This window comes from Amblyomma mixtum, chromosome 2 (assembly GCF_055824585.1).
Source record: "Amblyomma mixtum isolate Tamu chromosome 2, ASM5582458v1, whole genome shotgun sequence".
Lineage (NCBI taxonomy): Eukaryota > Metazoa > Arthropoda > Arachnida > Ixodida > Ixodidae > Amblyomma > Amblyomma mixtum.
The window spans coordinates 85,327,955-85,341,584 of NC_143013.1; the positions used below are offsets into that span (position 1 = coordinate 85,327,955).

General features: G+C 50.9%; 1 protein-coding gene across 1 annotated transcript in view; it reads right to left on the bottom strand.

Annotated features, from left to right (window-relative positions):
• Positions 1-13,233, bottom strand: part of LOC149359987 (uncharacterized) — a 270,465-nt gene extending 257,232 nt beyond the window's left edge. Inside the window, exon 1 of the mRNA XM_089572102.1 lies at positions 12,788-13,233. Within this exon, the coding sequence (XP_089428228.1) occupies positions 12,788-13,064 (277 nt within the window). The 5' untranslated portion in view covers positions 13,065-13,233. The remainder of the gene's footprint in view (positions 1-12,787) is intronic.
• Between the last annotated feature and the right edge of the window lie 397 nt (positions 13,234-13,630).

The window sequence follows — 13,630 nt, forward strand, 5'->3', positions numbered from 1 at the left end:
TCTCTTCCAAACACTAATAAAAAAAAAAAAGAAGACTTTTGCTGGATAAGAGAAGCGAGGCTCCCAAGTGAAGTCACTGCACTCGGAGACGCTTTAGGAGACGCTGATCTCTCCATTGCACCCCTCCCAGTCGTTCCCCGTTTGCTCCTTCAGCTCTCCCCGACAGATTTTTCTTTTTTTTTTTTTACTCTCCAAACTGCCCACTTTACCGGCGTGGCTTCTTCGATTTACCCGGCGGAGAACATCGCAAACGGACTTGAAAGGTACAGAAGCCGTACGTCAGCACGACGACTCCGCTCCCAAATGACGCCGGGCGGATAGAGGGGGGGGGGGGGGGGGGGGGGGGGACGCAAGGGAGCGGGGAAGCGACGGCCGGCAGTGCAGAGATCAGAGCGACACAACGCCCGACGCACCGCGTCCGAAACAAGTGGTGCTTTCCGCTCTGAAATGGGAATTCAATGACCCTTCCCACCGTTCGTAACACAATCTGCAGCCATGAGCAACCACATAAAAAAAAAAAAGCTTGTTTCCGGACAGCTTCAAAATGCCTGCTGCAGGTTCTTCGTTCAATACGCTGCTGTTTTCCTCCTATTCGTTCACCTCTATCAAAGAGGAAGAGGGGAGGGGGTCCGTCATAGCGCGAAGAGCAGATGGACACGAGAGGTTAAGCAGCCAAGTTAAGCCTTTTATACTTCCTCCAAGAACTTCCAAATCAGGTGCTCTGCTTCATTTTGCGTTTCAATGGCCACTCTCTCCCCCTGTAAGTCTGAACAACGAGGTGCTCGGAGCAAACAATAAGCGCCAATGCGCCCACGCTGAGAGGAGGCCGCCACGATGGCTCTCTGACGGAGCAGCACTCCGCCTCTGTCGCCGCGTGGGGTCAACCACGCCCTTTCATTGTTCGCCGGTCGCGTTCCCGGCTTGCTTCGCGCGATTGTTGCGTCACAGTGAAGGCAGCTCGTCGCTAACATCTACGGTGGCCTGCTTGCACGCCGCCCCACCCCGATGCGAACAATATCGGCGGCCACAACAGCAACCAGTATCCACGCAGGCGGGCATCCAAATCTCGCCGCTACGTTCAGAGGACCGCAAGCCGCCAAGCGGGCCCGTCCATGTAACATAGGAATTAGAAGCGTTCTAACAGAGTTACAGGCACATTGTTAAATGGGACACAACTTTGAAATGGAACAAGAATAAAGTGCATAAACGAGATATATTGATTACTGATTCGTGGATCATACCCTTATGAAAACGGTCTATAGACAGTCTATAGACTTCTTATGACTCTATTGTCTTCCTGTAGATGTTTCTTTTGTCTATTCATAGTCTACAGAGCGTCTATAAACAAAAGTGCACTAAAAGTGTATGGCCATAAATCTATATATTGTATAGTCTGTCTATAGCATTTGCATTTCCTATTGAAAGTTCTCTAAGATTTGTCTACAGACTGTATAGACAGAAGTGTATGGACAGTCTATAGACTTTCTAAATTTTTTGTAAGGTTAGGCCGCAAGAAAAGGAAAGTAGTGTCATTAAGGAAAGCGGAAAGTTGGGCAAGTTGGATAACGTTCATGATGTAAAAATAGCGCACAGGGAACACAAGGGACGGAAAGTAAACGACGCAGACAAGCGCTAACTCGCAACTGAGGTTTATTGCTGACGCGCGCAATATAAGGTAGTCACTTTAAAAAAACACATAAAACAAAAACAACCACACACAGTCCCTCCTCGAAAGACCTTCGAAAGAAAAAAAAGGGCAATAAACCTCAGTTGCGAGTTAGCGCTTGTCTGCGTCGTTTACTTTCCGTCCCTTGTGTTCCCTGTGCGCTATTTTTACATCATGAAAGTAGTGTCATTTAGTAATATCGACGTCACGCCTCCAAACCGCAAGTTATTCCAGCAGCCTAAACCAAATAGGTGGACAGCCGTCGTCGGTGGTGCGAAAGGACATTCCCACCGGGTCCACGAGAAGGAACAGCCGTAGACATCGTGCCCTTTCCCTTTCACTCTAGCTTTTTGTTTGCCCATTTCTCTCGTCAGACGTTGGGCGTAACCATCTCTGACAATCCCGCTTCCTAACCTTCTCTCTCCTCGCCTCACTCATCACGGCTTCGGTGTCCGCCAGGGGGAAAGGCGCATTCCTCGAGACACGCCTCGCCCCCCGTCCGAACGCGATTACTGTTTATGTTCTGCCGAGCCTCGATCATTCGCTTCTTCCGGCACGCCAGGGGGAGGAAGCCAAAACACAAACCAGTCGCGCCGTTGGTCCTCCGGCAGTCAGTCACTTTTTTGCCCTTTTTTTTTTCTTTTCCTCGCGCTATGCGCACAGAACGCAAGCGCCGAATTCCAACCAGTTTCGTTTCGCTCTGCACTGCTCCCTGTATAATGACTGTCAGCTAAATGCGCAGTGACGGCTGCCACGTAGATGCACGCACCAAGTCTGCACTGAACGAATCGTGACACTGCGCCGCCGGCGAGAACCGCTCGCACCTCTTGGGGAGGGGTACTGGGGTTCATACGTATAGGTGGGTTCACGGGCGGTCACGGCACCCGCGGAGAAATTAGCGATTATAGTGGCCGCATGTCAGCGTTTTTTTCTCGTTCCATTCGCGGAAAGAGGCGTATGCTGAATGAGGCGTATGCTGGAAACGAAAGTCTAGTCAAATGAAAACCCTATGCGAAAAAAAAAAAAGATTTAATGAGTAATACATGCAGCCTAAAGCAGAGACAGACAAAAGCTGGTCGTATATGCTTCGCTAAGCAAAACCGCTCTGAGATCAAGTAATATGCACACGCGATGACCAGCAGCACGGTAAAAGGGAGAGGGTGATGAGATAGCATAGTTGCCAGCCAATCACGGACAAACAATATTGCACATCTGGGCCGAGAAGCATGCACTACTACACTTTAGACAACAGCAATGTGACAGCGAAACCACGGACCAGGCTAGAACTAGGCGGGGCGGCTGGACCTGTTCTCGCAACAAAGGAAAAAAAGCAAAGGAAAAAGTGGAGGAAATTACGTCAGCACCTGGGTCAATACTACGCGGCCTTGCTGTGCTTGCCAAGCAGCGCGACTTTCACGCCGAGGCAAATTACCGCATAAATGACTCAATAATCGAGGTCGGTCGCTACTGTCTTCGAATCGACCGAGGAAGCTGCGCGTCACGCTCAGCCCTTGGACACGCGCCCGCATGCTTTTGAGACTCCAGTGCCCTCGATGCACAAGAGCTCCCGACTTCAGTTCCCGCCTGACTGCGTCGGATGCCAATCGTCCATAGAGCCAAAAGTAACGAAATCAAGTGCAGCGTAGACGACACAGCAAATCTAACACAACAAGCAGTAAATTTGTCAGCACACACACACACACAAGCACAAAAAAAAAGAGAAAATACTGAAAACAAGCAAAAGATAAGCGCGTTCCGCACTCTTAAAGGTGCACTGAAGAGGATTCTGAACTTCTCTTTTTGCCGCGGGAACTCGATCTAAACGTTCCTAGCATTCTTAGAAACTGCGACTTATTGCTCGCTGCGGCCGATTTCCCTAATTAAATCGAATTAACGTCCGGCTCCCGTCTTTATTTTTTCAATTCTCCGCGTACGATGGGCGGAGTCGACCAACACGTGGAGTGCCTTTGAGCCAGCTCCGTGGAGGCTTTGGTTTCGCTTTATTTTATTTTTTAGGTTTCCATGAATAAATAGTTTCATTCGCAGATAATATAGCCGCAAAATAAGCCCGCAGAAATAAAAATACGCGCGGACTATTTGCTACTACGGACTAATACGTATTACTCCGCCGATGGCAGAGCGGCAAGCCGCCACGGGACTTGGTGAAAGGCGCTCCACGCGTTGGTCGACTCCGCCCACCGTACGCGGGATAATTAAAAAAAAAGGCGGGAGCCGGACGTTAATTCGATTTAATTAGGGAAATCGGCCACACGGGGCAATGAATCGAAGTTTCTAAGAAAGCTTGGAACGTGTAGATCGAGTTCCCGCGGCAAAAAGACAAGTTCAGATTCCTCTTCAGTGCACCTTTAAGAGAAAGGAGTGAAAAGGGTGTAGGCTGTTTACTCCCTTTCATAAAAGAGAGTGCGCTGTACTCTAATAAGAAAGGAGTAAATAGGGAGTAAACTGTCCTCGAGTGCACTCCCTTCCATAAAATGGTGTGCGCTAGAGAACAGCATACTCCCATTTTACTCCCACGCAGGCGTATCCGTGTTTAGATATTTCTTTACTCACACATTTGCTTATTCGCGTTTAGAGTGCGTACAGAACCGACCAGAGCCAATTAGGTTACAGCAGCCTCTGTCCTGAATGCAGCACGCTAGTCTGAATTTGCTATCCGTGACTACTAATCCTCGCAAATAGACAGGCAACCGATTAAACCGAGAGGTTATGCATTAATTAACTCCAGCGTCAAACAAGAACAAAAATTACCTGCCACACTGCGATTTATTCGTACTAGTGTTCAAATCCTCCGCCAGAGGTCTTCCTAAAGGTGGTTTAGTCGGGTGTTGTTAAAAGGGGAGTAGCTGAAAAGACATACGAACACATCACATGTCCGCTAACCATGAACAATTTAGACGAGTAGAGGGTCTCCGATTCCCCCCCCCCCTTTCTCTCTCTCTCCCGCAGCCATGGCCTCAGTTTTTGAAACCGACCGATAGGGGCCGAGAAAACATAGAAAACTTCATGATGCTACCGTCTTCATGGTGAAACTGTCTTTTCAATAACACCTAAGCGCCAGAAACAATCTTTGCGACGCGAACGCCCCGAGACCGAGGTAGAGAGAAAGAGATAACACCCTTTGATTATACCAGGAGAGGTTGGCCCAAAAAGTGATTGCATCTATTGCTGCTTCCCGTGAAGGCGGGGAGGAGAAGTGGCGGATGACGATGAGGAAAGAAAATAAAGAAGGAGGAGGAAGAGGACAGTAAATATATATATAAAAAAAAAAACTGACGATGAGCGAGATAAGAAGGCTAAGATCCGGCACAAAAATAAAACTGAAAGGATGACACACGCGCTGGTGCATTTTAGTTCCCTTTTCTGTTCGCTGTTGTCATCGTAGATTCCGAGCAGTTAGCACAAAACAATCCGCTCAACTTTTCCTAACACTACAAACTACTCAAGCGAACACACTGCGAGCTACCTATATACCTGTCTGTGAAAAAGCAAAGACATCAATACACGACGTTTTAACGACAGCAAAACACAAAAACAACTGTCTTCGGAAGAGCCAAGTAGCTATACGACGAGAATGCGACATAACAAAGATACGCGACGACGCGCGGTCCCTCCGTCTCTCGAAAACACGGCGCCTCCGATACGCGGTTTCAGAACCGCGACACAGAGCGAGCTTCTTACGACACGCCGAAGACGCGCACGAAGATGAAAGAGGGGACGGAGAGGAAGCGGAGAAAAACGAAAGCGAGTAAAACTACCCCCTCGCGACGCAGCCGAGCGTCTGGGAAGGGCATCCACGCATAAACATCGCCTGGTCGTCGTGATAGCGGATGCCGGACGCGGCGGCGGGGGCTTTTTCTCTCCAAGCGACAGGTACTAATGCGTTTCTCCACATCGCCGGCGCGATTCGATCGCAGATTGCCTGGAACCGCTCTTCAAGTCTTGGCGGCTCCTTCCTCGTCCGTAGCCAGCGCACGAAGACACGGCTTCCGACGCGAGCGGAGAAAGCAGCAGCGCTTTCACCTTGCTCTGACCGGCGCTGCTAAGCGAGGGCCCGTCACCTCGATTCCATGGGACGTGCAACGATAGCGATATTTTAATGTCAATAATCGCATATAGTCGGGCACAACTCCAGAACGAAGCGGCTTTTCCCCCTTTCAGCCGATGGCGTCGGCGGATTCTCATGACCCTGCTAGCCTGACAATGCAGGGGTGGTAGATGGAATGAGATAGTCCCTTCCTTCCATGGCCGGGGATAGTCACCTCCCTGCATTGTCACACTAGCAGGCTCATGAGAATCTGCCTACGCCATTGGCTGAAAGGGGGGGTCCTTTGACGGGGAGAAGCCGCTTCGATCTTGAGTTGTATACGACTATAGTAATAACACAGAGAGAAAACACTTGAGATCAACGAATGAATGAGGCAGGACAGGAGAGGTTGAAGCACAGTGGCAGAATCACTGCTGTTCGCCGGGTGCGATCGATATGGCTGTTTAATGTTGATTAGTTTCGATGACGATTAATAGCCGTATGTTTACTGTCACCACAGCCATTAAACATCAGCATCAACGTACAGCTACGTTCAGTGCATAACAAGGGCCTCTCCCGAATCTCTCCAATTAACCCTGACCTGCACCAGTCACCATATATCCAAACAGGCTTCCTAACCTCAACGCTCCATATAGCCACCTGCCAACCAGAAACTTCCTTTGTAATCAACTCAAATAAGCATGATAGACCGGGTTGTCTGTTCTCCCAATTACACGTCCCTGCGCAAGACCATGTCACCCTCTTCATTTTCACTACGGTACAAATTAACTCGGGTTTCCTTCTTAAACTAATTAGATTACTCCAAACTACCCCCATTCGTTTTCCAAAGCCTACTGCACTGTCCACTGTATAATCCCATAACTATTCCCTTGCTTCCAGGCGTTTCGGCACCAGAGATAAGCACAAGAAAAATGCAACAACCTCGTCCGAACAGATACAGAGGCCCTTCGTCGAGGAGAAGAGTCAATTTGTGCTGTCTCCGAGGGAGAGGGTGAGGTTTGCAAAGAATTACCACACCACCCTATGAGCTAAGGTACAAGCTTTGCATTACAAGAACACGACGGGCGCCCACATTTCCTACTTTCCCACAAAAATGCGCATCGAATCGCAACCGCGGCAAGAGGAGAGAATGATGAAGCGGCTTCAACTCGCCTCTGTGACAGCGCAGGGCCTTTAATTAAACAAGAGACCTCGCCGTGGGCTCATAGCCCACGTTACACGACACCGAAACCACTCCACATTGACATGGTACGCCCAAAGTGACAGAGGTCTGGACAGAAAAAGGAAAATGAGGAAGGTAGAAAAAAAGAAAACGCCGGGGGGGGGGGGGGCGGGGGGGGGGGTATGGACGAGGGGGGCAGCAAATCAAAGGTGGCCAACGAAACGGCGATGGAGGCCGAAGGGGGAAGTATAGGCGGGAGTCGAGAGGGTGATTAGAATCTACGAGCGAGTGTCGTCCTCCAGACACGCCGCACGACGTATAGTACCGCCACTACATTACTACACGCAGGGCCAGACACAACAAAAAAGGGACGGAGGACGTGCCGGGTCGTCGGGGTGGCAAGAGGCGGGAAAGGGGGGAAGCCACTGACAGCTGCTGCGCCCGGGCGGGCGACTTCACGCACGACCGCTTCCGAGCGCCGGCGTATATAAGCTCCCCCCCCCCCCTTTCCTCCCAGCCCGCCCACACCTGTGGCTGGCCGACGCGTCGCTCTCATCAGCAACCGCTGCTGCGCCGCAGGACGGTCGGAGCGAAAACGAACAATTGGCGTTTAACATTCTGGAAATTCATTAACAGCCGAGAGAGGGCGGCAAAGAAAAAACTGTAATGCACTCCCACTAAGCGTCCATAGAAGCCTATATGTATTATATTAAGTCACAGCAGCGGGTTCCATCAATATCCATCGCCTCAGGTTCTTTAATGTACGCTGGCATCGTATAGCATACGGGCTCCATTCGAATTTCACCTCAAAGTGATTTTCTCTCTCTCTCTCGAAGAGACGCGGCTGCCGCGGCAGGGATTCGATTCAGCGACCTTCGGCATACTAACCGAACGTCATAACCACCTGAGCACCGCTGCGGGTACCATGGCGTCTAAACCATATAGCGAAGCAGGACGGCAAGGTATGCGCCAACAGTTTCCCCATCCATGCGCAATGTCCCAACAGGCCAGCACGGCAGGCACCGCACTCGTCGCAGGTAAGTGTTCCGACGCCATGGAAACCAAATCCACGCCCACGCACACTCCCAGGGACACGCCCTACTTACTCGCCTTTACCCAGCTGTGGTTAGGCCACAGAGGGAGCAGGTGCAGCAGGGGTAACGGAGCCGTTTATAAATAGTTTCCGCTCACCGGCTCTGCCGCAAGGAAGTGCTCCCTCCAAAGACACTTCGCTGTCATCGGGTGAATGGAAAACTAACTCCATTTGTAAGACGACGGGCGATATAGGGCTGGAGCTTTGTCTGGATCTAAGGCTGCAATGCGGAGCGCATGGGCAAGTACGGTGGAAAATGCTTAGACAAGTTCGAGTTCGATCAACAGGCGCAAAAACATTAAAAAGAAACAAATACCTAGACTACTGGCTCCTCAAGGCTTAGAATAGCTGTAGCTACATCTCCGCCCCATCGCAACTGCAAGACCCTACTGGGCCAGGCTTGCCTCAGTCACGTGACCAAGCACACGGAACAGACACAGGTTGTCAGCGAATCAAAATTAATGACAAACTAAAGGGGAGGGGGGGGGGGGGGGGGCGTGAAAAACAGACCACAATATACCACGCATAGCTGCCTATATTACAGCGAGGGTCCACGAGAACTATTGGTGGTGCGCTGCGAGTGTATTTTTCGGCGTACCACTATAAACATTTACGATTACTACAACTGCCACATCGTGATTGTAACAGGGTCGCACAAACGCAAAATAATGGCAGCTACAGGAAATGCACTAAATACAGATCGCGCTGAAAAAAAAAATGGACAAACACTTAAAATTCATACTCATAGTAAGACGACAGCAACATAAAAGTTATATAAACCGTGCTTTTCGACGGAGAGCTTTTCGCTACAGGCTTGGAGAACAATGCCCGTTATTTTAGTTCGGAGCCGTTTTTGCGACGCACAATGCGCAGGCTTTCAAAGCACAGCGAAACAAGGCAACCTTTCCGACACCGTGTCCGCTTCCACCACTAACCGCGCGCGCATTTTTTTTTTTTTTTTTTGTAGAACGTGAACCACCGCCGTATTTGAAATACATCCTATCATAGCCGTCTATATTTATCATTACCACACTTTGTTATTAAATACCGCTAGGCTTTTGGGCGCATTTCACAACACGAGGACAAGCGACTACATGTGCTGCGGGATATGCTTGCTGTCGAGCAGGTATACAGCAATGGCCGAACACTCACGTTCCACGAACTAGGTGCGCATAGACTGTACGAAATGCGGAGCAAAGCACACAAAAGGAGCTCAGACACAGAGTTCAAATTCGACCATGGTCAAACCATGCCTGTAACCATCCCCGGCTAACATCGCTGAAACCCAGAATTACAACCGGAAAGAAAGCAAGGCGCAGCTTTATAGTAATGATAAATTGAAAACGAACGTTGTGAATACCCAGGTCATGGGCATCTCGGTGTCGCGCATTTAAATGCAATATGCGGCACTTGGTTTGATCCAGTAATCGATTATATTTTCTTCATCAAACTTAGCACAGTTCTGTAAGGCTTATTCGATCGGCAATAAAACTACTTTTGAGAACAGCAAAACACGCTTTGCGCTCATGCTGGAGGAGTAATCATTGATTCACTAGTAGCGACGTCTATTTGGAGGCACTGTAGGACATGAAATGGCTCCTCACATTCAAGGCACCTCAAACTTCATTTCCGACTGACTTCCCTATAAGCGGTGTACAAATGTACAATCCCCTAATGAGAATCTAACGAAAGAAAGGGCTTGTTGAGTTCATCGAGCAGCCGAACAATAAACGGAAGAAAGGAGACGATTGGGCGAGTCTGGCGAACACCCATGCTAGGGTGCAATTTACCAAAGGTTACACCGCTGTCTAATCAAATATCTCGACGACTATCCAGTTTTGGATCTAATGAGGGCACAGTAGCTCGCGAGCCCATTACGCATAGGGCAAGGCCTCGAGAGGGTATAGAATTAGAACAGAATGTTTTCACGATGCCTGCCTTGGTTTAAATCACTTTCCGTTTCAGCTTGAACTACACTAATGAATACGTAACCAGACAGTCACAACTGCACCCCCCCCCCCTGGCAGCAGGGTTCCCGCCGCGAACATATCACCCAAACTTGTTTGCGCAGGAGACAGGACAATTCTCGCATTCGTCAACCTTGAGAGACGTATCGGCGTTGCCGTTCAGGCGACCACAAATCAGAGACCACATAGAGGGTGGTGACACTCGACGTTGTCACCTTCACAGTGCTCATTAACGCCGCCGCCAGACGCGCGCGCAGCATCTCGGCGCGTAGTACGCGTTCGCGGGGATAGACTCTGCGAAGCGAGGAAAAACGGTCAAGGACTTCGCCACGGGGTACAGACCGCTGCCGTCACGGCTGGCAGTCCGGATCCAACCGAGCGGCGTCACTTTCACAAAGAGGTCAGCCGGCTGACTCCGATCAGAGATGCGCGTCGCAGCGTCAAACTTTCCCTTTTAAAGCGCCCCTCCTCCCAGAAGTACATTAGAAGTGAATGCATACCTACGACGCACGTCCGCGAAGGCATAGAGTTGCTAAGCCTCGTTTAGGTCTTCCGCTTACATAAACTCATTCAACTCGCACGAGGCCTGCCTTTCACCGAGCTACGAAGAAGTGAACAATGCAGTCGCCACTGTAGCTGGTATAAGACCGCGAACATTGTTCTTTTCAACAAGTGGTGTCGTACTTTAGGACCCCACACGCTGCCAATGACGTAGTGAAAATGCCGCAGAATACGAGCAACCCAGCACTAACTACGACAAGCAAGCACCACCGCACGCCAAAAAACAGACCCACGAGGAGTTTTTGCGCAGTACAGGACTGGACAGTACAATCGAGCGTGTCATCACATCGGTACTAAGATGAGGCATAACGGCAATATGCGGTTAACTCAGCACCTAATAAAGCATTTTAACTTTTAAGCGTGTCTCGATGTGTAATAGATGCATGCACTGTTTTTAAAGAGATTCCTTTCGTACCATTAGGCTGTTCTCGCTATTTCTATCACACCTTCCGTCATTTCTTGGGAGGCTATCGTCCTATAAAAAAAGGCGCATTAACTGTCTCACTTATCTCTGGACACCTCAACCGCGCCGTGAGGGAAGGTGGGGGTGAAAGGAGAGAGATGGTCCGCAGAGCAGGACACAGTTAAACGCTAGCTGCTACTTCAAAGGCGACATGTTGGAAGCTGGATTACATACATCCGTGCCCGCGGTATAGTCAATTTTGTTACGAAATGAACTTCGGTTCCAAGTAGCTCATCAGTTACGTAAAACTGCAGTCACAAATGCAGCGTGCATGCTTCCTGCTATAAACCTGAACCTACCTGCCAGACGTTCAGCCCCTTATGTTCTCCCGAGAGTACAAACATTCAATACAGCAACTACATAATATCGAGTCCGCAAACCACAGGAAACGAATCCGAAAGAAGCACGGCTACTGCGGGCCTCAATGGCGCAATAAGTTGTGCCGTCGCAATCTAGCCGTCAGTAGACCAAGTGCGTGCGGGAAAGACGGCCTACAACCGCATTTAATGGGGCACTTATTGTTCAGGTCCCCCTTCTTCCCACCGGACCGGATCTCAATGGCCATTGTGAGGCGAGAGAACAAAAGAATCCGATAAATACTTCTCAAGAGTCTCTACTTGCGGGTTCATCAACCCAGTACGGGAGTGCTCTCCAGACGAGCTGACCCAGCACTCGAGAGCCTTGTTTGATCAAACAGCGTGCCACGCAAAACCCGACTTCTTAGAAGCGGAAGGCGGGCCGGTCAAACAGCACATGCTCTTTTTTTCTGCAGGCGGTCGGGCAGTTCCTCACTTCATAGGAAAACGTCTCGCTCCATCAGGCTCGGCCCACAGTTGTCGGCAAGCGGAAAACGCTCCCGACACCCACGATCCAAGTGCCCCGCGCCGCAGAAGCAAGGCGACCCGCCCAAGCAAGCCGGCACTTCATTTTTCTAAGCGCAACGTGTCCGTCTTTTTTTTGCTCAGCCAGATGCGGGCGCGATAAAGCTGCGGTAGATAGAAACGTGAGCGAAAGACAGAAGAAGAAAAAAAGAGGGAATAGAGTCGCAGCAGCTGACAAGTGTACTACGTACACAGCCTCGTTCCAGATTACAAACCGTGCAAGCGACGGCAGCCTTGCACGCGTACCAGCGAGAAAAAGAGGACCCCGGAACAGCGGCGTCGGGTTTCGCTCGCACTATCGTTGGTGGTTTTTGAATGCAGCGCGCGCGGCGCGAGTTCCCAGCAGCTTCTGACGACGGTTTTCGCCGAAGTTTTGGAGCAACGAACGGACCCAGGCCACCTGGCCGCGGTTAGCGTCGCGCTATCACGCAACGTCCGTGGCCGACGCTGCGTCAGCCACGTGCAAGCCGCGCGCGAAACGTCCAAAGCGCGCTGCTCAATTTCAACCGCTGGCGCGCCAAACGCGCTACTAAATCACTTCGAGAACGTCATGCATCACGCCCAAAGGCCTCAGCATCACGTTGACAACGCGACGTAAGGTCTTTACACATGGATACAGCAAACGAAATGCATACAGTCGCGAATTCCCAGACTGAACTGCAACGAACACAAGCTGCATTTGGCACCGGACTCAATTTCGTTCCCTTCAGCAACAATCCCATACGGTGCAGGCGTCTAAACCGCCTCGTGAAAGCCGGCTGTCAACCGCATAAACTACCAACAGCGATCTGCGGAAGCACATATTCAGACCACGTTAACGCCACCGACATGCGACGGTGCTTGTCACTGCGCCGCGATGGTTGCATTCGCACGTTTGAGCGCCTCCTTTTCAAAAGGGTGCGATGAAACGAACCACAACGACACTCACGTATGGGGACAGCCTTGGCGTTGAGCTGAGACACGCTCTTTTCGCAGCGCTCGAGCTTATCCTTCAGTTGTACACTCCGCTCGAAGATGACTTTGCACTCGGCGGCGATCCCTTCGAAGATGTTGTCGGCAACGGCCACCAAGCACGCCAGTTGCCGCAGGGTCCCGACCAAAGTCGAGTTCGCGCACGCCTCGAGTTCATCGGTGACATTTTTATCCGGGGGTATGGGCTGCCGGCTAAGGAACACCGGCTCGATGGTCCACTTCACGAAGGGCATCTCACCGCACCTCCGAAGTCGCCGTATCCATTGTCACACGCCACACGGCACCTTGCGCGATTCAAATCGCGCCCTCATGCTCCGCCGCACCGCCAGGAGGGGCCGGCGCATACCGCGGGCCCGCACAAACTACTGTCGGCTAGCACGCCGCACTCGTGAAGCGGAGCGAGCGCTGCGCTTTCCAAAGGTGCCCCTCCCTCACCCTCTACCTGTTTGACGAGTAGCGTCCGAAAGCGCGCCCTGCGCGAGACACGTAGCGCCATCTCTGGGGGCTTCGCCTAAACCACCTCGCTAGCTCACGCAGGTCTTCAGCGCTAGAGGCAGCGGCGGCGGCGCGCGCGCGCGCTCCTCCAGAGTCCGGCTGGTTTGGCCTTGGCCAAGGGCGTCCGCAGAATTTTTTGCAGGGGGGTGCCCCATAGGTTGTCGCCGGAGTGGGGGGGGTGGAGGGTATGTTCATAGCAGAAAGGCACTATTTGCGGATTAAATTGATTTATTTATATATAACTAAAAAATAAGTGAAATACACACATGAAAAAAAATTACAAACAGCAAATTAAAGCCCGTAC